Here is a 23,671-nt window from a genome sequence, read left to right on the forward strand (position 1 = left end):
AAAAAAAAAGGAGGGAGGGAGAGAGAGAGAGAGAGAGAGAGAGAGAGAGAGAGAGAGAGAGAGAAAGAAGAAGAAGAAGAAGAAGAAGAAGAAGAAGAAGAAGAAGAAGAAGAAAGAAGAAGGAGAAAATCTTACCCTTTTGACAACATGGATGGACCTGGAGAAATTATGCAAAGTAAAATAAGCCAGTCAGAGAAAAAGGAGTACCATATGATTTCACTCATAAGTGGAATCTAATAAACAAACAAAGCTACCAAGCAAAATAGAGACAGACTCATAGATAGGAAGTAGGCAGACAGCTCAGGTGGGTGGTGGGATGAGGAGGGATTGGGAGTGGAGGAATTGAGCAAAAGAGAATAAAGAGAAAGAATTTATGGACATGAACAAAAATAAATAAATAAATAAATAAATAAATAAATAAACAAACAAATAAACAAATAAACAAATAAATATAAATAGAAGGGCTTGGACCTCCCTCAGTATATGAATGTAAGCCAATTTGAAGACCATTGGGCTAAACTCCCACCAGGTGGGCCACCAGGAAAACAGATCTTATATCACCAGTTGGGTTCCATGATATGTTGGGTGCACACACTGGACAAACAGGAGTTGTCAATAAGCATGTGATTTGCTTCTTCACCCATTTTCTCCTGTTACCTCTTGCCCTTCCTTACAGTCTGCCTTGACTCATGGTGTCTCCAGGACCTCTGTAGAGATGATAGCCCATCCTACACTTAGACAGTTGTCATGCATGACACTCACCTGTCAAGGCCCAGAAGCTGGCAGGGAGCCTCCAGTCTGCCAGTGCCAGACCCAGCTAAATAAACCCCCGTCCAATCATCAGTCCTCCAATAATAAAATTAAAATGTATCAATAAACACAGAATAAGAGTCTTAATTTTGTATAATACAGGAGATCATAGAATTTCCCATCCTATTTAATAAAAGGCTAATATGCAAATTGACTGAACAGCCGGATGACCGGTCACTATGATGTGCACTGACCACCAGGAGGCAGACACTCAATGCAGGAGCTTCCCCCTGGTGGTCAGTGCACTCCCCCAGGGGGAGTGCCGTTCAGCCAGAAGCCAGGTTTATGGCTGGCTAGCACAGCGGCAGTGGCAGGAGCCTCTCCACCTCTGAGGCAGTGCTAAGGATGTCCTACTGCCAGCTTAGGGAGCGGGCCTAACCCGGCAGTAGGACATTTCCCTCCCTCCCCCAAGGGCTCAAGAATTGTGAGAGGGCAGAGGCTGGGCTAAGGGACTCCCCTCCCACCCCCTTGAAGGCAAGAGAGTCATGCACCGGGCCCCTAGTTAACCGATAAGTATGAACAAACACCTTCTGCCTCTGTGATAGTGAAAGATTATCTTCAGATATAAAAAATTAAAGACTTGAATCAAAGCTGTTTTCAAATTGATAAAAATAAAATATTTTATTGGTAAAAGCTAGACTTGGCCAGAGAACAGCAAATAGACTTCTCCCAGGAACTCTCCGACATGTGGATGTGAGTGCTCAATGGCACTTCCTGGAGTCGGGTAGTAAATTATAGGAAGAGCTTTAGGAATTTGGCCATTAACTCAATAAGTCCTTCCCTATGAATTCAACCTATAAAAGCAAATAGATATATGAAAAGATTCATGAAAATAATGTTTAAAATCATTGATAATAGCAACATTTGGAAGCAGTCTAAATTTTTATTGAATGGAGGAATTGTTAAATAATTTATGATACTCTATGCAAGAAGTATTATTTTTATTCATTCTTTGATTTCTTATTTATTAAATATCTACTATGTCCAGGCGATCTTTATAAATTAATTAATACAAACAAAGCTTTCATAAAGGTGACATTTTAGTCAAGGGTAAAAGAGACACATACTCTATAATCAAGTAAACAAATACATGAAGAAAGCGTTTTAGAATGCTGACAGTCGCTATGAGGCAATGAAACAGTGGCACAATGGAAGTGGCTGATGATGAGGGCTTGGGATTACTTAAGGATTTCTCAACCTTGCATTATTGACATTTGAAACCATATTGTCTTTCTGGAGGTGGGGGAGGAGGGGCTCCTGTGCACTGAAGGATGCTTAGCAGCATCCCTGACCTCCACTCACTAATCACATCTACCCAAGTCATGACAATAAAAATGTCACCAGCCATTGCCTCACTGAGAAGCAGGGCTTTAGATTTAGGGTAAGAGAAAGTTTCTTTGAAAAGGTGAAATTTGAGCTGAGACCTGAGTGTTTTTTAATAAACTTTAGGATGTAGGAAAATGCTCATGATATAATAACATATAAAATATAATATAGTCAATTAAATCCCAATATTTCTTTTCTCTTTAAAATCACTGTCTAGACAAACATGATAGCTTTATAGTCAGAGGCATGAACCTGGAGCCAGGCTTCTTAGTTAAAACCCAGCTTCCCTGCTTGTGGCCTTGGTATAGTACTTCACACCCCTGTGCTCTTGTGTCCTCATCCACGAAATGGGGATGACACAAGTGGTACCTAACAGGTAGGGTTCCTGGGAGGACTAAGTGACTTAATACATGCCAAGGTCATAAAAGAGTGAGTGACACATCTTGGAAGCACTGTACATGTCATATATATAGTGCATATGTTTATGTACATACTAGAGGCCCGGTGCACAAAATTCTTGCACTGGGGGGAGCGGGGTCCCTCAACCCAGTCTGCACCCTCTCGCAGTCCGGGAGCCCTCGGGGGATGTCCAACTGACAGTTTAGGCCTGCTCCCCACGGGCAATAGGACATCCTTAGTGCTGCCACGGAGGCAGGAGAGGCTCCTGCCACGGCCACTGCCGCTGCACTCACCAGCCATGAGCCCAGCTTCTGGCTGAGCAGCGCTCCCCCTGTGGGTGAGCACTGACCACCAGGGGTCAGCTCCTGTGTTGAGCGTCTGGCCCCTGGTGGTCAGTGTGCGTCATAGCGACCGGTCATTCCACCATCTGACTGAACCCACCTCTCCGATATCACCTGGATTGCAAGAGGGTGCAGGCCAGGCCGAGGGACCCCACCAGTGCACGATCAGGGCCAGGGAGGGACATGGAGGGCTCCAGGGCATGTCTGGCCCATCTTGCTCAATCCTGATCAGCTGGACCCCAGCAGCAAGCTAATCTACCAGTTGGAGCATCTGCCTGCTGGTGGTCAATGCACATCATAGCGAGTGTTTGAGTGGCCTTAACATACCATTAGCATATTACACTTTGATTGGTTGAATGGCCGACCAGATGACCAAACACTTAGCATATTAGGCCTTTATTATATAGGATAATATATATAATAGAATTGGAGTGAGTGACATCTTAGAAGTACTGATTATATAATATAATATATTCTAATTGTAATATATACATAATTTGCATCTATATATATATGTGTGTGTGTGTATATATATATATATATATATACCAGATATTTCCGTTTGCTTTTGTGACACAAATGTGTTAGTAATGGTAGAATTATAGGGGATTCTATTTTCTTTGTTTTGTTTTTTTTATATTCTTCAGTTTTGCAGATTCAAATGCAAATGTTGCTTTCAAATCAAAATAAAAATCAGTGTGTATATTAGCACAATAGAGATAAGTTTACACTTACCAGGATAAACTGACATATTGAGAGTGAGGGAGGAAGACCCTGGAAGATGTGCACAAAAACTGGTCCCAGGGAAGATGCGTCAACTGTCAACTATCAGCCAAAATATCCCACATTCAATCCTCCAGTCAGCTTCAGTCTCCTAAAAAATTTTAACACTTGCTTTCTGCCAGACATTGACCTAGGACCTAGGACGTGCTGGTGAATCAAAGCTGAATGGAGCATCCATTTCCTTAAGGAGCTCAGAACAGGGAGGAGAGAAATACAGCCACAAATAACCACCGTACAATAAACTGAAGTGGGACAGCAGGCAGGTGTCGCCCCAGTTCCCCGGAGCTCCCAAAGGGATCCATTCATTTCTGTTGGAACCGGGGGCGGGTGGTGGGGGGCTGCATTGCAGGAGGCGTCACAAAGGAGGTGACACTCACACTGGACTCGGAGGGGTGAGTTTGGAAAATGCAATCAGTAGGAGTTATGGTTTTGAGCAGACATGTAAATTGCTCCTAATCAAATCCCAGCAAGAGCAATCAACCAGGAGTAAAGAAAGTCAAAAGGGACAAAGGAGTTCTACTTCAGAAGAGTATCTTGATCTCAGATCAGAGTGCCTGGTTTCATAAAGCAATTTGTGAATGTAAAGTCTGACGGTCATGGGAATTAGGAGACATAAGTTCAAGTGCTAGCTCTGTCCCTTACCAGCTGGGTAATCTTGGGCAAACCACTGACATGCCTGACCCTCTATTCACTTTCTCACTCACCTAATGGTTATAATAATACTGTGCAGAATTGTTGCTAGCCTAAATTGAGATAATGCAAGTAAGAGACTTTAAGTGACATTAAAATAGTCGGGATGAATAAATTGTCATGGTTTTAACATAATAGAGAATATTTTGAATAATTATAGTTTAGTTTTTAACATTTATATTTAAACACTGATAGTTTAAAAATCAACTGTATATGTAACACCAATTCTGCATGAGTTCATAACTTGATTGGCTTCATTTATTTTTTCAGAGCCCTAAACGTATTACTAATGCAAGTGCATCAAGCTATAAAAAGAGCTAACCAATTTTTTCTGAAATAACATGATCTTTATTTCTTGAGACACTTTGTACAAACATTAAACTGAAGATAACTGCATAAAAATGAAATGGAGGCTCATAATTGCAAACTGTTTCCGTGTCCGGAGAAGATTTAACCACCTCCCTGGGCTGAATTGCTCCTGGTTACAGCTCTGGATCGAGCTATAAAAGTATATCACTTAGCCTGCGCCTGTCTGCAGGTGCAGCGCCAGCGGAGAGCAGACAGCTGCGGCCCTCCTCCAGAAGAGCCAGGCCAGAAGCCACTGTGGCCCAGACTGAAGTAGCTTTGGTGGGGAGGGAGCTGGGGGAGGGGCTGTGCTCAACTTTCTTCTTTCTTTCTTCCCGCTTAACCCTTTCCACCTCGAACACTCACTGCTCCTACTTCTGGAGAAATAACATTTTTTGCTTTTTCTCTCTTTTTTAAAGGAGGGACTTACTCAGGCTAACTGAAAGGCTTAAATGTCCTCTTGTCATGGCTCTTGGTAAACATTCTGTTTAGCTTGTTGAGGGCAGTTTTAGCTGAATCACCACCAACAATGAGGAAGCCCTACTGTAACTTGGGGGCCTTTGAAGGACCTCTTCCAACCAGAGCTGCCATTGGAAACCAAAGACCACGCCCATCCATTCGCTTATTCCTCTCCCCCACCCAAAACGCAGATTTAATGAATCCAAAATTTTGTTTTGTCCAATCAAACTAACAGGATATAGCAATGGAACATGCGTGACTGAGTTATTTCCATTTATTCTGAAAGGTAAGAATATTTTAGGAAGACTTCATCCCTCCGCTTGAGAAAATGAGCCCACTCAGCTTTGACAAAAGACAAGGCTGGGTTTGTGGCTGGTTTTGCAGACACGGCATCCTTGTGGTGCTTTTGTCTGGACCGGGGAAGCCTTACTTCCTACTTTTGTTCTGTCTTTTTTTTTTTTTAATATATTTTATTGATTTTTTACAGACAGGAAGGGAGAGAGATAGAGACTTAGAGACGTCGATGAGAGAGAACATCGATCAGCTGCCTCCTGCACATCTCCCACTGGGGATGTGTCCGCAACCCTGGCACATGCCCCCGACCGGAATCGAACCCGGGACCCCTCAGTCCGCAGGCCGATGCTCTATCCACTGAGCAAAACTGGCCTCGGCTTTTGTTCTGTCTTTAAGCAGTGCCAGTTCTCACTTTACTCAATAGCAGAAAAATAGTGTTCCATGTCGAGAAAACGTGATTCTAGCTCCTCCTAGTAATTTGCAGCGTGCTCAATATCAACTGCTCTCCTCTATTTCACGCATGTGTGTGTAAGGTGTTATTCCTGCCAAGCTGGGCAAAGTACAGTCTACATATCCTGACAATAAAAACAAAAAAAAATAATTTCTGACATTTGTGTGAACTCTACAAACAAAAAACCCACGTACCTTTTTACCCTCTCCAGTGTCCCTTCAACTGGCTACTTTTACACTAGCTGTACTCATTAGTTAATTGGTTGGTAGCATATTCCTTGAAATGTCACCTATCTGCTTTGATCTTATTTCGATCATGGATAATTACAGCATTAAATTCTAAAAGAAAGAATAGTTGAGATCCAAGAGAAAATATAATTCACCATATAGCTCTAAAATTGGCCTATACATTTGAAATACTAACTCACCTTAACATTAAAATCATCATTTCTTAAAAGCTTATCTAATCATATTTACATATGCTTTCGGAGTTCACCATTCACTAGAAAATCATAACAAAAAGTTACCTCTTTTATTTTTTTAAGGCTTACCAGAGGATATGTTTATTGATTTTAGAGAGAGAGGAAGGGAGAGAATGAGAGAGAGAGAAACATTGATTGGTTGCCTCCTGTATGCTCCCTGACCAAGAATCAAACCGAAACCTTTGTTGCAAGGCATGACACTCCCGCTCACTGAGCCACACCTGCCAGGGCTTACCTTTCAATAGACAATTAGGCAATAGATTTGGTATGTAAATTGAGAACAAGAGAATGGGAAGATATTCAGGTAATAATGAGCTTTTAACATTTGTGTGTGTGTATGCATGGTGTGTGTGTTTTGCTTTGCTTTTATAAATGAGTAATATAACCAGAAGACTATCGCTGAAAACACTGTTTTGATTACAGTGCATAAGATGTCTTAGGGAGGGTTGTCAATGACTGCTGAAACAGGCCAGATCTGAGAACACAGATGCTTAAACCTGAGTGGTAGTTTGGGGAATGAAAAAGCAGAGATGGACTTGTGAGATATTTAGAAGGAAGGATAAATAAGACTTTGTAAAGAGCTGAATGGAGGGGTGGGGCGAACCAGAGAGTATTTTTAAGCCTAGGAAACTGGAGCTACTCGATTTGGGGAAAGAATGAGGGACTGAGTAGAAAGAGACATAATAATTGCAAGGGTTTGGCTAGTAAGTCAAATAAAATACCCAATCATCAGTTACAAGCGGGGGCTGCAGCCTGTGATGCCTGTAGGCCTCTTGCGGACCAAGGCTGTTGGAACTCTTCAAATCGTCAGCACCAGGCCCGGGCCAAGCACAGCTGTGCTCCCTGTGGGGCCTGGCTACTGGCTCACCCACTGCATAGAGATTTGGGGTCAACTTTACAAAGAAAATAAAGCTGTGAGTGCGAACAAGTAACAAGGGTAGGGGCAAAGAAAGAAACTGAGGAGAAAAAGTCTTGAGAAACAAACACATTGAAGACCTGGAGGGGAAAAGCAGCCAGTAACAGAGACAAGGCAGGTTAGTCAGAAAATTAAACCAAAACAGAGAGAGAAGGGAAAAGAAGGGAAGGGATAAGCAAGAACAGAATGAGAGGAGCAGGGAGGAGAGATGCTACTTACTATTAATTTGTGTGTATAGATATATACACTCAGCGAACAGGTAGATGCAAAAATTAAAAAGTCACATTTAGTGAACAAAAATAAAAAGGATTAAAATGTTTCCTTAATAACTTAAAGTAAATAAGTGAATTGTTCCTGTCACATTGATTCATCTATCGCATGTGGCTACTCAATAAATGTTAATTGAATTAAATTAATAGCATTTGCTCAATGGTAATAAAAAATTAATTAACTGTCTGTCTTTTCTGATATTTAAGTGCATGCCCATTGGTTCTGAAATTGCTTCTAGCCCAAACATAAATTTTCTATTTTACTGACTTTTAAGATACACTTAATTTTTTTCCCCTAAGAAACACAGTTGAGCTTCTAATTTTTGTCCTAATGTTGGTGTTTTTTTCTGTTGAAAAAAATTATTTTTCTTACATTAACGTCAAGATCTATCTATAACATCCCAAATATAGTTTCACATGTTCCTTATTTAATTCCAAAATAGTTTTCTCTGCAGAAGATGTGATACCATTTTGATGTGATTCTCCTTTTAGCTTATGCTACTTTATAATACTTTGTGTACAATGTCAAATATCATCATGAAAGACGAAATGTGGGGAAATTATTGTTAGCATTGCTTCTATAAAAGACAGAAGATGTCATTTACATTCACCCAGAAATTGTGCCTCCTTTCATATGTCAGATTCTGGGCTGAACAGACTGGGTTCTGACACGTGTGTGTGTCAGATGACTTTCTAATGAGCAACAGATAGCTCCCACTAGGAAATGAAAAAAATAAAAATATAAACAGAGATATAGAATTAAAATAACTTTATGAATGGCAGTTTAAGTTCTCCATAAAATTCTCTCAGTACAAGCCCAGTACCTCCAAATGGTTGCTGTACTTAAAATTGTCACAAAATTAAAAAGAGAATCATGTACCACTTGGCTATATACCGTCTTCTCTGCATGTTCCTATATCTCAGTAACCTCTAGCCAACTTTTCTTTGTTACTGAATTACTTTGTGCGAAAACAATTTGAATTCCATGCAGCCTGACTACGCGTGATCATTTGAACTGATGGTTAATTTCATCTGTAAGTGAAGCACTGCTCCATGCTCCGCACTTACCAAGTCCCCTTACCTATTAGCTCTTTCTGAGCTGCCCTCCCTGCGCCTTGGAGAGCCGCTGTGCCTGCTGGCAGGACTCCCACGCGCGCTGGGAGCCAGCCTGGTGCTGCCAAGGCTGTTCTGGGAGGCGTGTCAGTAGGCTGTTTGCAGGGCTTCTTTTGGGGTCATGCCATACCATTGGACTCAGGTGAGGAGGGTTTTGCTGATGTGCAGTCTTTACAGCTAGGAAGTGAGACAAAAGCTACAAACAAATCAAAGCAAAGCTTTTGGAATCCACCAGGCCTGGGTTCAAATCTCGGTTCCACCATTTGCTAAGGAAGAATCTTCGGGCAATTTATAAACTATCTGAGCCTTAGTTACAGTCATTCAGCCGTTAACTGGAGACACCAATTCATACTTTTGCCACCTGTTCAGAGAGGCTGACAATATCGACCTCCTAGAGTTTTTGTTAAGTAAGGTATACAGGGTGAGGCCGAGACCGGTTTGGCTCAGTGGATGGAGCGTCGGCCTGTGGACTGAAGGGCCCCAGGTTCGATTCCGGTCAAGGGCATGTACCTCGGTTGCGGGCACATCCCCAGTAGGAGATGTGCAGAAGGCAGCTGATCGATGTTTCTCTCTCATCGATGTTTCTTACTCTCTATCTCTCTCCCTTCCTCTCTGTAAAAAATCAATAAAATATATTTTTTAAAAAAAGGTATACAGGGTGAGGCAAAAGTAGGTTTATAGTTGTTCATATGGAAAATACTACAATAAGGAATAAATAATAATACAAGAATAAACTTCCACATACTTATAACTGTAAACCTACTTTTGCCCCACTCTGTATAAGTGGTAACAGAGAGCTTGACATAAATGCATGCGACTGTGTGTGTTGTGTGTAAGCAGTGATGTGGTTTGCAACCTGAGTGATTTGTCCCACAGGGGATACTTGGCAATATCTAGAGACATTTTTGTTCGTCACAACCCAGGGTGATGGGTGCTACTGGCATCGAGCAGGTAGAGGACAGGGATGCTGGCTGCTAAACTTCCTGCAATCTCCCCATCATGAACAGTCATCTGGCCCAAAGCATCATGTGTTCTACATGCTCGAAGGACTAATTTACATGGCTATGTTTGTGATATTAGCTGGTTACTGGACATTTTGGTACCTAAGTAAGAAAAATAAATTATTTTTAGCATCATCATCCTTATATCATCAATTTGGTGAATCTCTCTTGGGTTAGACGAAGCCAAGAGGTTCTCAATCTGTTGAGCTAATTCTATCTCTTCAATATTTTATTAATTACTATCAACAATAGTTGTTTTTCCTGAACCCTTATTTCTGCCAATCCTTTTTAGGATGAATCAAACTGCCACGAAGAGATATAAAGCCAGCAGCATACGGGTTGGGAATAAAAGTTAAATGTTGTTGAAAGCCAACACTATTTGGAGGATCAGAAGGAGATAAAATGGCCTAAGACAATTGTGTGTACCACTCTGTTAGCTTCCCTTCTGTTACGGGACCTTGGAGAGCAACCGGTGAGGACTGGTTTCTGAAGTCGCTCATGCACCCAACACTGGCTGTTCTCTTCCCTTCGCCACTCTCCAACACCAAGGGCCCCTGTGGCAGTTGTTCTCAAATCTGTCTGCAGGTGGAGCTTCAAAAATCCCCCAGGGACTGTGATCTAATCTGTTGGGTGGAGTGAAGAGGAGGAGTGGCCTGAGCTTTTAAAAAATGCCAAATTTTTAAAGGGTTTCCTAGGTGAATTCTACTCTGAAGACTCCTCTGGGAATCACGGCCTGAGGCGGTAGGCCCCAGCAGAGGTTTCTGTCTGACCCACAGGAAGAAGTCGCTTTTGAAAGGATGATGACTATGGACTCGGCCAGAAGATACCGTATTTCTTGCACTGAGCTGTGTGAGCATGGCAAAATCAAACCCAATTGTCCAGTGTGTTATTTATTTCAGCCACTCAATGAGCATTGCTAAATCAAGCAGGCCTTGGGCCAGCAATGGGATGCGATTCTCCAGAGTTAATCTTCACCGCCCCCCGAAGTACCATCAAATCGCCAGGACCATTGCTTGTTGAGCTCTCAAGATGTCCCCGGGAGTCAGCCTGGCCACATGTTTGAGAATTCTTACGTTAATTCTTTTCTTAGTCTTAGGACTCCCCAGTTTAATGAGTGTAGATAAATAATAAATTAACTGCACCATTACCCAGGCTGGTTCGCTCTATAATATGACTTCATTCATGGCTTCCTTCTCATACTCTCCTCAATACTACAGCTTCTTAGCTATCTTTGCTAACTTGCTGGATGCTTGTGAAAGCCAGTAACGATGCCTGGCCTAGTCACCACTGTATCCCAGTACCCAGCCCACTTATTGATGCATTGCTGGCCCTCACTCAGGAAGTGGTAATGAATGAACAAATGCAGGCGTTGAGCACATGAAGCACCTGGCCGCTCAGCATTCTCTATGCCTCTGCAACCACCATCTCAGTCACGGACTCTGCTCAAGGATCTCTGAGCATAGCTCATAATTGTGCAGGTGACTATATGAAAACACAGCCTGTGCTCCAGAGCACCCCTGCCCAGAGCCACACAGACCAAGCCTGAGCAGTGGCCTAGCAAGACCTTCCAGCGAAGGACGGGTGGAAACGTGCGTGTGTGAGGGCAGAAAGAGAGTCGAGTTAGGGACTATTGATTGTTCACACTATCCTTACACAGCATTTGTAGAAACAAAGAAGGAAGGCACTTGGTTGAGATCACGTGCTCTCCCTGAGACGTACTGCTCAGCACTGAAGGCCCCTGACTACTTCTCAGACCCACAAAATGCTGGCAGCACAGCGCTCTGACGACGTACTGCAAGATCTGGCTGATCCAAGTGAATGGGCTCCTTGCTTCTTCCCACCCATCAGTAAAAAACCCCACAGTAGAAATGTTGCAAATTACGATGATAGCTAAAACTTAGCATGTGTGTAAAATTTTATAATTATTGCACTCTTTTATTCTTACTTGCGTTTTCAAACAAAATTTCCTGCTCCAAAATGCTTCATTCTTTTTTATTGTTTGTTTTGTTTTTTAAAAAATGTTCAGTTACAGTTTATATTCAATATTATTTTGCATTAGTTTCAGGTGTGCAGCGTAGTGGTTAGACAATCATGCACTGTGCCGAGTGGCCCCCCAATATTGCCAGGACCCACCTGGCATCATAGGTAGTTATTACATTATTGACCATATTCCCTGTGCTGTATTTTACAACTCTGTGACTATTTTATAACTACCAATTGTTTTTAAAAAGACTTTTTTCTTATAAAAGTCTAGAATGTGACATTTTCTGCACATGTCCATTCTTAGGATCACTACATTGTGTCTACTATAGTGAGTTGTGTGTGTGTGTTTCTTTTTTCATCTAGATATGCAACTCACAAATGAAAAACATGCAGAAGAGAAACCCATTAATGCTATCGTTATAAATTCAGGATCCGAATTCAACATCACAGATGGGCCAGCCAAGGAAACTTCCACTGAGAAAAAACTGTCAGAATCCACCACATCACTGTCCTCCCTTGAAGAATGTCAAACGAAATTTTCTTACCTCCAAACCGATGCTTCAGCTCATCAGAGAGACACTGATGGTATGTTTCTCAGAATCAACTATCTCTAAATAAAGCTCCCCAACCCCCAGCCCCTGTAAAATCATCACATATGCTGTTAGGGGAAAATGCTTTATGAATATTAAACAGGAAGACTTTTATTTGAAAGCCCTGGTGAATGACACATGTCAAGGTCACTTTGCAATTACGAGGTGCTTGGCAGAGTGTTTGCTCTCAACGCTGGGAATCAGAGGCAAACTGTTTTGAAAGAGTTGGGGTGAGGTGCAATCATTTTTGCTGTGGGGCTATATGGTAAAGAAGAATGGCAAATTTTCTTTTCTCAGATCTGGGACTGTTTAGGTGGGGAGGAGAAGGAAGAGTGGAATGCTATTGAAATGCTGGAAAAATATAAATATAGACTATATAGAAGACCAGGATGCTTACAGCAGCAACTTGTATAAAAGGGTTGGTTCCTCTAGGTCGGCAAACTGTGGCACGGCAAACCGCGGCTCGCGAGCCACATGCGGCTCTTTGGCCCCTTGAATGTGGCTCTTCCACAAAATACCAACTTCTGTGCATGGGCCATGAAGTTTCAATCGCACTGTACGTGTGCGCCCATACGTAGTATTTTGTGGAAGAGCCACACTCAAGGGGCCAAAGAGCTGCATGTGGCTCGCGAGCCGTGGTTTGCCGACCACAGCTCTAGGTAATATCACTTCCTATGCATTCTGATCAGTGCAAACCTACACCAAACCATCCCTGTGTGTGACAAAGCATATTCCATCTGCAAAGCCAATTTCAAATTGATTTGGAGCTAAATGATCAGGATAGTCAAGTTCAAAGTCATAGACTGCACCAAGACACATGAACTTCACTCAGAATAACCATGCAGTGGCCTGTACAGGAGACATAAACCATTTAAGGATTTTGTGTTTAAAAATAGCTAGAAGGAGTTTACATTTACATTTGTGTTTAAAGAAAGCTAGAAGGAGTTTCTCAGAGGAAAATTCGAACGGGTATAGTTTCTGATCTGTATTTAAATTCATATTTACTTTTTACAAATAAGAAAAAAAAATTTAAAACAAAGTCTATATAAGAGGAATTTGGAATCACATCAGTTTAACTCCTGGCTCTGAAATTTTTAACTGCAAAACTGTTTGTTTGTTTGTTGCCAACTGACTCTCAGCCTCTGGGTGATATGATGGGGCCTGTAAGACCCCACAGAGCATTTTGAAGAAGAACTGAAGTCACATGAATACAGCAGCCAGCACGGACCCTGTCACATACCAGAGATGCAGGTTTTGCTTGTATGATGATTACAGTTTTAGAGACTAAGGCAGGAGAAGATTCTAACATGTCATATATGTGGTGTCTTGTACAGATGTTGTCACGGATGCTTTAGACCAGAAGCTACAGGCCAGCTGCCTGGTCACCAGGAGATGCTGGGAATGATGGCGAGAACTGGAAGGCAGTGACGGGGGGCGAGGCTGTGGAGGCGAAGCTGCCAGCTTAGTGTTACCTGGCACCTCTGTGTCCCTTACAAAGCTCCGCACAGCCAGCAGCTTTGGGCCGACATTGGCCTGCGGACTGCCAGGCTATGACCTCAAGTCCAAGGTGATGCCTAAGTTTCTGGCTTTTTTAGTTTGATGCCAAACAAGAAAACAGGCAACACAGGAGAGGTCTCCGCATTTTATCAGCGAGTGTCAGGGATGCAAGGATCTCACTTGTAACGGGTCTTGGCCGTGTGGCCCCAGAATGAGACACCGCCCTGGTGCCCACGCACGCTGGGTAGCACGGTGCAGCGCCAGGCCTCTGTCTGCCCGTCAGGGGCGGGAGAAGGAGAAGGAGAGGACCACGTGGCTAGCATGGTGCCTGAACTCACACTCTCAGGAAGGGCCCAAATGACTGCTGGCGGGGACGTACCTGCTCCCTTTCTTTAAAAGCGTGAAGGAGGGTCCTGGGGACCGTCATCAGGCTGCTTTCTTGAGGCCTGGGCTCAGGCCAGTGTGACCAGGACATTCTGGTTTAAGGCCAACACAATAGCCGCTAACGCAGCCCTCCTTTCCCCAGTGAGAATCCTCCCTTCAGGGTAAGAGACTGTGGTTCCTGGGTGAACGGGCAGAAAACCCAGGCGAGGTCCACAAATAGTGACTTAGAAACACTCCCATTACCCTAGAGCACCAACACCGAGGAAGTCAAGGGTTCGGTCGGACTCGCTTCACTGTAGAGAGTTGTCATCGCAGTTAATCTAAGGGTGCAGCCCCTGGGAGCGGGGTCACCGCGGTGCTGAGAGAATACAGAGACCTTCCAGAAGCAGCAGGGGAAGCAGAAGGGGCAGAGGAGACCGCATCCACTTCCATGCCTGCGTGCGGCTAATTTCTTTCAAATGCATAACGGAGAGCAGGGGAATGGGTGCTTAATTGCTAATATCTATTATTCATATGCATCGCCCCATTTAAACAAGACGGAAAGCCTCGAACGTGCAGGTTTGTAAAGCACCTCCCGGCGCCAGCGGTCACGGGTGCGCGATGGGGCTTCCAGGGGCCGCGCTGCGCATGGCCCGCTGCCCCCCAGCATGGCATCATGCAGCCCAGGCTCAGCCGGGGCCCTCCCGGAAGAAACGCGAGAAGCCAGGGCACCGCCGGCGCCTCGCAGCGTCTCTGCGTTCTGACTGCACACGCATCCCCGCGGTAAGAAAAGCGGGGCTCCGCGTGGTGTGAGAACACCGGCTCCTTAGACGAATCCTGGGAGGACACCTAATTGGTGTATAATTTTGAATTTGAGATGTCTCATCCAGGTGGAAGGGAAGATCATCAATACAGGATGCCTCAAAAGAATAGTCTTAATTACACCATGGACTACTGAATAAAATGATTACATTTTCTCCCCAGTAAATTTCATACAATTAAATGCAGCAGTGTCACCTTATAAAATGTTTCAATTTTATAATTATTTCAGTTCATTTGCTCAGAAAAAAACATAAGCACAAATTTACTAAGTATCACCCAAATCTAGTCATTACAGTTCTAAAGAACTGCCGTCGGTGTTAGTCGTGCTTGTCTGAACTTAAATGGATCCTGACATGTTTAAGTAGCTGTTACACGGATAACGCGAGGGGCGATCCCCGCTGGAAGGAGGCGTTCGGTCCCACACACTCACATTCTGCCTTACAGACATCTGGAAACACACAAAGCCAAATGTGGGGGAGTGGGAACCAATTTGTCTACTTTTTGACCAAAAGCTTTTAGTAATCGGCCAGACGCTGGGACCGAGTTTCATGATTACGCCAGATTCCCGCGATGGCACAGGCAGCGCTCAGGGCTGTAGCGTCCTGGGTCCGAGGCTCGTGTGCCTTCTCTCGGCCTCTGTTTGGGGGAGAAGAGGGCAATTGCTGTTTATCTGGGGTCACTTCTGGAAGAACCATAATCTGCTGTTTGGGATAATGATTCTCAAAGCAGCAGGTGGCAGCTTCTGGAGCTGAGTGCTACCAGCAGGGCGGCTCCTGCCACCGCACCTCCCACCCCCCACCCCTCATCCCAGCACCAGGGGGAGGCCCCAGGGGGCAGGGGGCAGGGGGAGGCCCCAGGGGAAGGCCCCAGGGGGCAGGGGGCAGGGGGAGGCCCCAGGGGGAGGCCTCAGGGGGAGGCCCCAGGGGTGGCACCAGGGGCCAGAGGGCAGGGGGAGGTACCGGGGGGAGGCACCAGGGGGGAGGGGAGGCTACAGGGGACAGGGGGAGGGGGAGGCCCCAGGGGGCAGGGGACAGGGCAGGCCCCAGGGCCAGGCTGGAAGCTGGAGGCTTCTCAGGGAGGACAGGGTGTGGCCATGAGACTAACATGTGTGGAAACTCCTTGTAGTGGCACCTTTCCGCTGTGATTGCATGTGACTCTTTCTAAGGAGGCCCCACCCCGCAGCCGGTCCCCAGCTGTCCGGCTGCACCTGTGGGCCCGTGTGTCCTCCGTGCTATCAGGGGCCACCCAGACCCCTGTCCTGAGGGCGCCCTGGGTGCTCACAGAGGTGCCAGCACTGCCGCGCGGCCTGCTGCTCTGGGATTCATCTGAAAGCTGTTGGACCCATTTAGAAGGGTACGGAGTGGGGACGGGAGGTGGGCACTCCCACCGCAGTGACTGGAACCTCTGCCAAGATGCCCGGGGATCAACCGAAGGAGGAAATTCACAGAGGGTGCCAGGGAGGTAGCAGGGGAGGTGGACAGCCAAGTGGAGGACCAGGGAGGCACCCAGAACTTGGCAGCAGCTCTGCCATCTCTTCCCCTCCCGGCACCTAACCATCCTCCCCGCGCTGTGAGGGCCGCTGCCAGCCCAGAGGAGGCGTCAGGGCCAGAACTGGTGCCCTCCCACCAGCCTGCGGCACTCAGCATGGCAGAGGGAGGAACAGCCTGGCCTTCACCCCCCGCCCCCTGCCCCACGATGCCTGTCCCTTACGGTCTGCTTAGTCAGTCAGCAAGAGCATGGCTTGCTTGTGGCGGAGGTCCCAGGAGGGGAGAAGCTAACTGATGAACTAATTATTTAACATCCTTCTGTGGCTATGCTGTGAAGGAAGAACAAGCCAGGTGCCATGAGAGCTGCAGCAGGGTGTGAGCCAGAGGGCAGGGCTGGAGGCGGGGGCTGTGAGGGGAGGACACAGGCCCGGAGGCAGGGGCATCCGGGCCTGGAAGTCACCCGGCGGGTGCGGGAGCGGGAGCAGGACTGAGACAGGGCAGTGGGAACCCTCCCGCCCCAGCCGGCAGCGGGGACCGGGCTTCCGAGAGAGTGAGTTGTCCTCGTTTATGGCTGAACTCATCGTGGCCGCGGAAGGTGTGAGGGCTCATGGGGAGCAGTGGCCTGGGTCGGAGGCTGTTGCTGCTGCCGAGATGATGGCTGAGGGCGGCTCGAACTAAGGATGCGGACAGAGGCTTATGGGCTTCAAATAAAGATCTGAGAGAATCAGCGGGACTCGGTGAGGAATCGATGGGACACTATGATGAGGAAGAGGAAAATGCCAGAACGCCTGCCAGGCTGCTTGTGCATCATCTGCATGTGCGGAGCCGGGACCAGGCAGCACTGGCGGGGGGCGGGGGGCGGGGGGACCAGGCAGCACTGGTGGGGGGCGGGGGGCGGGGGGCGGGGGGCCCAGGCAGCACTGGCGGGGCGCGGGGCGCGGGGGGCGGGGGGCCCAGGCAGCACTGGCGGGTGGCGGGGGGCCCAAGCAGCACTGGCGGGGGGCGGGGGGCGGGGGGCCCAGGCAGCACTGGCGGGGGGCGGGGGGCGGGGGGACCAGGCAGCACTGGCGGGGCGCGGGGGGCGGGGGGCGGGGGGCCCAGGCAGCACTGGCGGGGCACGGGGGGCGGGGGGCGGGGGGCCCAGGCAGCACTGGCGGGGGGCGGGAGGCGGGGGGCCCAGGCAGCACTGGCGGGGCACGGGGGGACCAGGCAGCACTGGCGGGGCGCGGGGGGCGGGGGGCGGGGGGCCCAGGCAGCACTGGCGGGGGGCGGGGGGCGGGGGGCCCAGGCAGCACTGGCGGGGGGCGGGAGGCGGGGGGCCCAGGCAGCACTGGCGGGGGGCGGGTCTGCGGTGCGTGGCCTGGGCCGAGGTGAGGTGTCATGAAGCGACTGCATGAGAGATGTGAGTGAGGGGCTGGCTGCACAGCAGCCTCTGGGGATGGGCTGAGAGGCTGGTGGCCATCATGGATGTGACTTTGAGTGTCATGCTTATTAAGCACTAAAACCCCATTGAGTCGTGGAGGCAAAGACAATGCATCCACCGGAAGGGCAAGTCCCACTCTGCTTCTGACCAGCTGCAAATTTTCACATGAATGCTCACGTTACTTTTGTGCAAAAAACAAAAAAACCTGCATGCAAAACAGTTTACGCTGCTCGTGAAGAATGATTTCATATGACTTTTAGGAAAAGTGTAGAGCACACTTGAAAGTTGGGAAGATCTGTTTTCAATCATTAACGTTGCCATGTTTTTTGGTAAAGGCTCTGCCTTTTGTAATCAAATCAAAAGGACTGACAGCAAACGCGCTCTATTCTCAAGTGCACAGTAGAGGGAGAAGGAAAGAAATGCTAATTTGGCCCAAGAGTTGGGTGAAAACATCTTTTTTTTTAAATAAAAATCGATGGCAGACGTCAGAAGCAGAGGCCTCCAGCACCTGCCAACCTGCAGAGACCTGGCACTCGGAACCGAACCCGAGGTTCTGTGCCCTCAGGAAATCGTAAGGTCACTTCACAAACAGGTACTTCATCCTCTCACAGGAAACACTAGCTCCTATGCAGGCGCGCCGCCCTGCACCCGCCCGACTTACCTCCAAACTAAGTCTGAATGTCTCCTCCGCAAAGGACAGCGCTGCTGGGGTCGCCGTCACAGGGCCGTGCCCTGAGCAGGTCTCCTGAGCCTCCGGCCTGAGGGGCCCGGGCTGTTTCCTGTGGAGAACCTCCTCTTGTGGGGCTGCTGCAGTAGCAGGCTGGGCACTGGTGGCACTTGGTGAGGTTTTAAGCCCCGATCTTGACCACCAACACACCCTGGTCAGAAACGCATAAGCAAAATAGAGTCTTTGCACTGAGCTCACTCCTGAATGTTTGTGCGTGCTTTGCGGTGACTTATGAGATACGGGTGAGTTGGTCACATGAAACTGGCTCTCAGTGAATAAAAATGCACCATTCTGGCAAAGAGATGAGAACATACTACAGAGGTATTATGGAATATGCTGCCTGCACTATAAATACTGAGCAATGCCACAGCACCTGCAACAATATATGGCAATTAAAGTGGCCATGAAAGTCCCGGTGTGGCTCTCTACCATGTTGCACAGGGAAAGGGAGGGGCCGGGACGGGAGGGAGGGCAGAGACGGGAAGGAAGATTTCTGTCCACCCAGGCAGGACTCGCTTAGGGCATTGGCATCTCCATCAACTAAAGTCTGAAAAGCAAAAGCTATGAATATTTTTCTGGGGGAAATCCTTACTTTCAACCATCAAGAATTTTCAGGGCTCTGATTTTAATTAACAAGGTATGTCATGTGAACACTTATGCAGGTTTTTACAAAAACTCCCATTTTTTGAGAAATTTCTAACTAAAAAGAAAAGTTATAATTTTAACAAGAGAACTGCTACCTCTTCTAACTAATTCCCTTTATGAAAACAAAAAATATAATAACCTATAACTCATCACAGCTGTTTGGCTAGAATTACCAATTACCTTCAAGGCCTTAGAGATACTTTTCAGATTTTTACAAGTCTGCGTAGTAAATCTTTAAACCAAGTTTCTTTAAGGGGATTGATCAGATTTATACCCTTTTAGGAATATAATGACGTACTCTTCTAGCCACGGTTTATATAACTGGAGGAAAACAGGAGACAAGGATTAAACATAGAACACAATAAAAACACGATGGTTGGTTAAAAGTCACTGACATTAAGTTTTGAAACCTGCTTTTCGCTTGGATGTGAATATAGGTGTGGCACCTTTATGGGAATCCACATCAAACAAATAAGAAAGCCTTGAGACAAAAATCCAGAAGGTTGTAGCCTTTCCCTGTCCCGACTCTAACTGCTCCTGAACCACCCCTGTGGGCAGGACCTGCTGGTTTTCAGACAGTTGCAAGGTTCCCAGTTGTGTGACTCCCAGCAGCTCTGCAAGCCGAGTAAATAAAGGAGTGTAGAGGTGACGGCACTTTAAATGACCTGATTATGTGGGATCAATAGGAAATGTTCAGCAGCTAATAAAGCCATCACTTAAGTAGGGTGAGCACTACGTGGAGGAGGGAGAGCCTGAGAGAACACGGTGCCCATTGGCCTGATGTGGACAACAGCTAAGAAGGGCGGTGAAGTTACCAAGGTCACGCCCACCAGCCCTGCCTGCACAGACGCTGCCACGGGTGCCACTGCTCACTGTCTTTCTTCTTCTTTAAACAGAGGAGTGTGCCTCCCTCATCCTCACCTGCCTCTTTTGCCAGTTTTGGGATTGTCTCCTGATGCTCCCAGACACGTGTGAGACGGTGTGCACCAACGCGTGCTGCCCCTCCTACCGGTACCACCACACCTCGGACGAAAGCCACTCCTGGAATGACTGCAACTGCAACTGTGACATGGACTGCAGCCTGTTTGAATCTTGTCACGAGACCGGCGAGTGTCTGGAGCTGGCCATGGAGATTTCAGAGATCTGTTACCGCTAGGCCGGGGCCTGCCGCAGAGCCGCTGCAGGACGCCCGATCCCAGCTGGAGGAAGGGCTGTGTGCACTTCTTGAGCGCTGCTGGCCATTTACTCTGCACCTGCCTGGGAAAGCAGTAGTGTCACTCAACGGTCTTCTTCCCAAATTCACAACCGCATGGCTCGCTGAAAAACAAGATGTTGATCACATGTGATGAACAAGTCCTAAGCTCCTCTGCCATGCCGCGGGCAACAGATGTCTCCCGACAACCACAGCATGCTGAAGCCCTCTGAGCTAGTGCACGCGCTGGCTTGCCGCATGAGTTTGACTTCATTCACAGATTCAGGGCAAATTAGTGCGTTCTTTACCATTGACATATATCAGCTCATCTTTCTAATGGACTCATGCATAAACATTATACATTGTTGGTTATTATTAATAATGTATTGCATAACATCATTTTTAATTAAAAATTTATTTATACGGTCTCTTAAAATTCACTTATATGTACAGTTTAGGTAGGAAAGGGAATTAAATAAATTAGAAGCTATGTTCATGTAATTACAATAGATTTCTTTAAGATACCTCCAGTGAATTTCGAATATGATGTACTTTGAGGGAGCCCTCTAATTCTAGGCCATGTTCCCCCATGTCTGACTATGGCAGAGCCAGTATGCATGTTCTTAATTTGTTGTGAAAAGGCTCTTCTTTATCTAATGAGCAAAAATGGGAATTATGCGCAAGTTTCAAGATAATCAATTCCTCATTTTCCCCGTTTCTGTTTGTCAGGTACCGTAGGCAACAGGATATCAAAACAGAATCAGTTCGCTTTGCTGAGCCGCCATTTGTGCCGGCGCTGAGGGGCTACCGGAGGGCTCGCTCAGCGTCTCCTAACTCAGCATGTGCTTTCAAACCATCGCTTTTCCTCCTGACGATGTTTACAGTAATAAAGAATTACGCTGATCGCCTCCTCAAACTTACAAATCTCCAAAGAAGATTTCATGTGGCCCCTGCTGGTGTGGCTCAGCTGGTTGGGTGCCGCTGCCCTGAAAGGTTTCCGTTCAATCCCTGGCCTGGCACGTGCTCAGGTTTCCGCTGGGTCCCGGTCCCGATAAGGGGTGTGCAGGAGGCAGCTCTTATGTGCTCTCACATCGATGTTTCTTCCTCTCCCGCTCCCTGCCTCTTTCTCTAAAATATCAATTAAAAATCTTTTATAAATTAGAAGGTACTTTTCAACTCAACCAAATTATTTTGGGGGAAAAACACATCTAGGCTGAAGTTACATTGGACTCGTCCTATTTCCTGTCAGCATGACATGCTCATTCCTGTGTTCTTATATGTCCCAGGGAGATACTGCAATGTATTTATTGAATATTAAAGGCACAATGTATCAATGACCAAACAAAGGTGGCAACAGTGAGGTGGAGAGTCAAGGGAACTTTTGCAATCTAGGCAAACAGCAAAAACTTCAAAGGACCTGCTTTGCTTGACTAGGTAATTTCAAGCAAAAGCAACATTTATTTGGTTTCTGTAGTACATTGACACATTTTTCTACTCTGCAGCGAATTCCCCCAAACACTGAAAACTCTTCATCTTTAAAAAGTGTTTCGAGGCCGCCTCTGGGAAGGGGCCGCTGGCTCTGTCTTGCTCCCACAGCGCCCGTGGTTCCGGCTGCCGGGCGGGTGCGCTCAGAGCTGCGTGGGGGCCGAGCCGGTGCTGCTCTCAGAAGCTGGGACGCCGCTCTGCTCTCGGCGCACAGGAGGCGCAGATCGGTGTGGGGAGAGGAGTGGATTCTGACACTAGGAATGGAACAATCTTATCATAGATCCTCACTTTTCACAAGAGGAAAGGGAGGCCCCAAGAACTGACTTTCCCAGGACTGTGCAGTGTGAGCGGCAGTGGCAGGGGCCTAACTGGTGTCTAATCTTCTAACCCCCTGCGCCCTCCACAGCTCCTACTGTCCAGGCGGGCAGTGCGGCTGCTCCAGCTTCCAGGGGCTGGCGCCTCAACAGCTGCTCCCTTAGTGTTTGCCCCTGCCCTCAGCTCTCCTGGCCCCTAGGCAAGTACCCTCGCCGCCCGCCCCCCATGGCCCAGTCACTGAGAGCAGAAGGCCCTGCCCTGGGGAGGTCTTGGGGGTCCTGTGCCGATAACGTGGCCTTGGAGCCACTGATCAGGTCATGCCGCATCGTTGCTAAGTAGTTCGCCCATCATCCCCTTATTCTTTCCAGACCCTCAGATCGCACTAAGCTTATGCCTTTCAAATGCGAATTGAATGCTTGTCAATTAGAGACATAAGAATCACCAGGTCTTACTTTATGATGTGGTCAGAATACCAGGAGCTTTCTGCGGCCTCTTCCCGAGGGCTGTTCACTCGTTCCTCGCTTTCAGAACCCTCTGCGCTGGAGCAGGAGCCGGTTATACAGTGTGCCATTTCTTCTCTTTCTAACCAGTAATAAAACATTATCCTTTTTGCAAACATGAATGGCTCTTTCAATTGCATTCTTACACAATAAAACATACACGGCTGGAAAATGCAATTGCAGAGGTAAGACAGATGAAAAAGAAGTGTGGTTATTGATTAAATACAAATATCCGAATCTGAGAAGGATCCAAGTTTTTCACAATGATGAAGGCCTGTGATTACAAATAAAGATAATGTTATTCTTTAAGGAGGGTTTTTTAGAGAAAGAGTGTTCCTATTTAAGGAAAACACTTGATAAGAGAGATTTGAGAAGATACAACCGTTATAGAGAATTGAGAACAGAGATTTCCCACAGCAATATGACCAGGGAGTACATTGTCTTTGCTTTGCTCAGTGGGTTTGTATAAAACCGTGCTTCTCTAAAAGCCTACAAAATATAGGAAGCAATGAGGAAACCAGTGGTGTTTCACTTGCTAATAACATTTTCCCACCACGCAAGCTGATAGGCCTACAAAATTAATTATCAATGCTGGACATTCAAGGTTAATAAAGCAAATGCCACTTCCGTTTTCTCCAAGGGAGTATGAAAGCATATTGAAGTAGAGAAACTTTACAAAAAGGAAATACCACATAAAGGCACATCAGCATTTTTTTCAAGGATAAATTTACAGGAGGAAATGCTAGAACAGAATTCATGATCCAATTCCTGAAGTTTCTCCTTCTACAAAATGGAGCAAAAGTACACTTTAGTAAGGTGATTTGACTGGAAGAGTTTTGCCCATTAAATGCTAAATTTAACCCAGACTATTCATACAGACGATCTCTGATGAAATGCAAGTACTTGGCTTATGGTATATGGAGTATTCTTGATATATATATATATATATATATATATATATATA

The 23,671-nt window shown here is 46.5% G+C and overlaps 1 protein-coding gene across 2 annotated transcripts in view; it reads left to right on the top strand.

Moving 5' to 3' along the window:
- MDFIC2 (MyoD family inhibitor domain containing 2) overlaps positions 1 to 22,827 on the top strand; it is a 117,271-nt gene extending 94,444 nt beyond the window's left edge. Inside the window, exons 3-4 of one of the 2 annotated variants that reach the window (XM_081105527.1) lie at positions 12,025 to 12,246; positions 20,112 to 22,827. In XM_081105527.1, coding sequence (XP_080961653.1) covers positions 12,025 to 12,246; positions 20,112 to 20,371 — 482 coding nt within the window. In that variant the 3' untranslated portion in view covers positions 20,372 to 22,827. The remainder of the gene's footprint in view (positions 1 to 12,024; positions 12,247 to 20,111) is intronic. The other variant, XM_081105528.1, reaches the window with a different exon arrangement.
- The last annotated feature ends 844 nt before the right edge of the window (positions 22,828 to 23,671 follow it).

Source organism: Myotis nattereri (assembly GCF_964212035.1).
Source record: "Myotis nattereri genome assembly, chromosome: 14".
Taxonomy (NCBI): domain Eukaryota; kingdom Metazoa; phylum Chordata; class Mammalia; order Chiroptera; family Vespertilionidae; genus Myotis; species Myotis nattereri.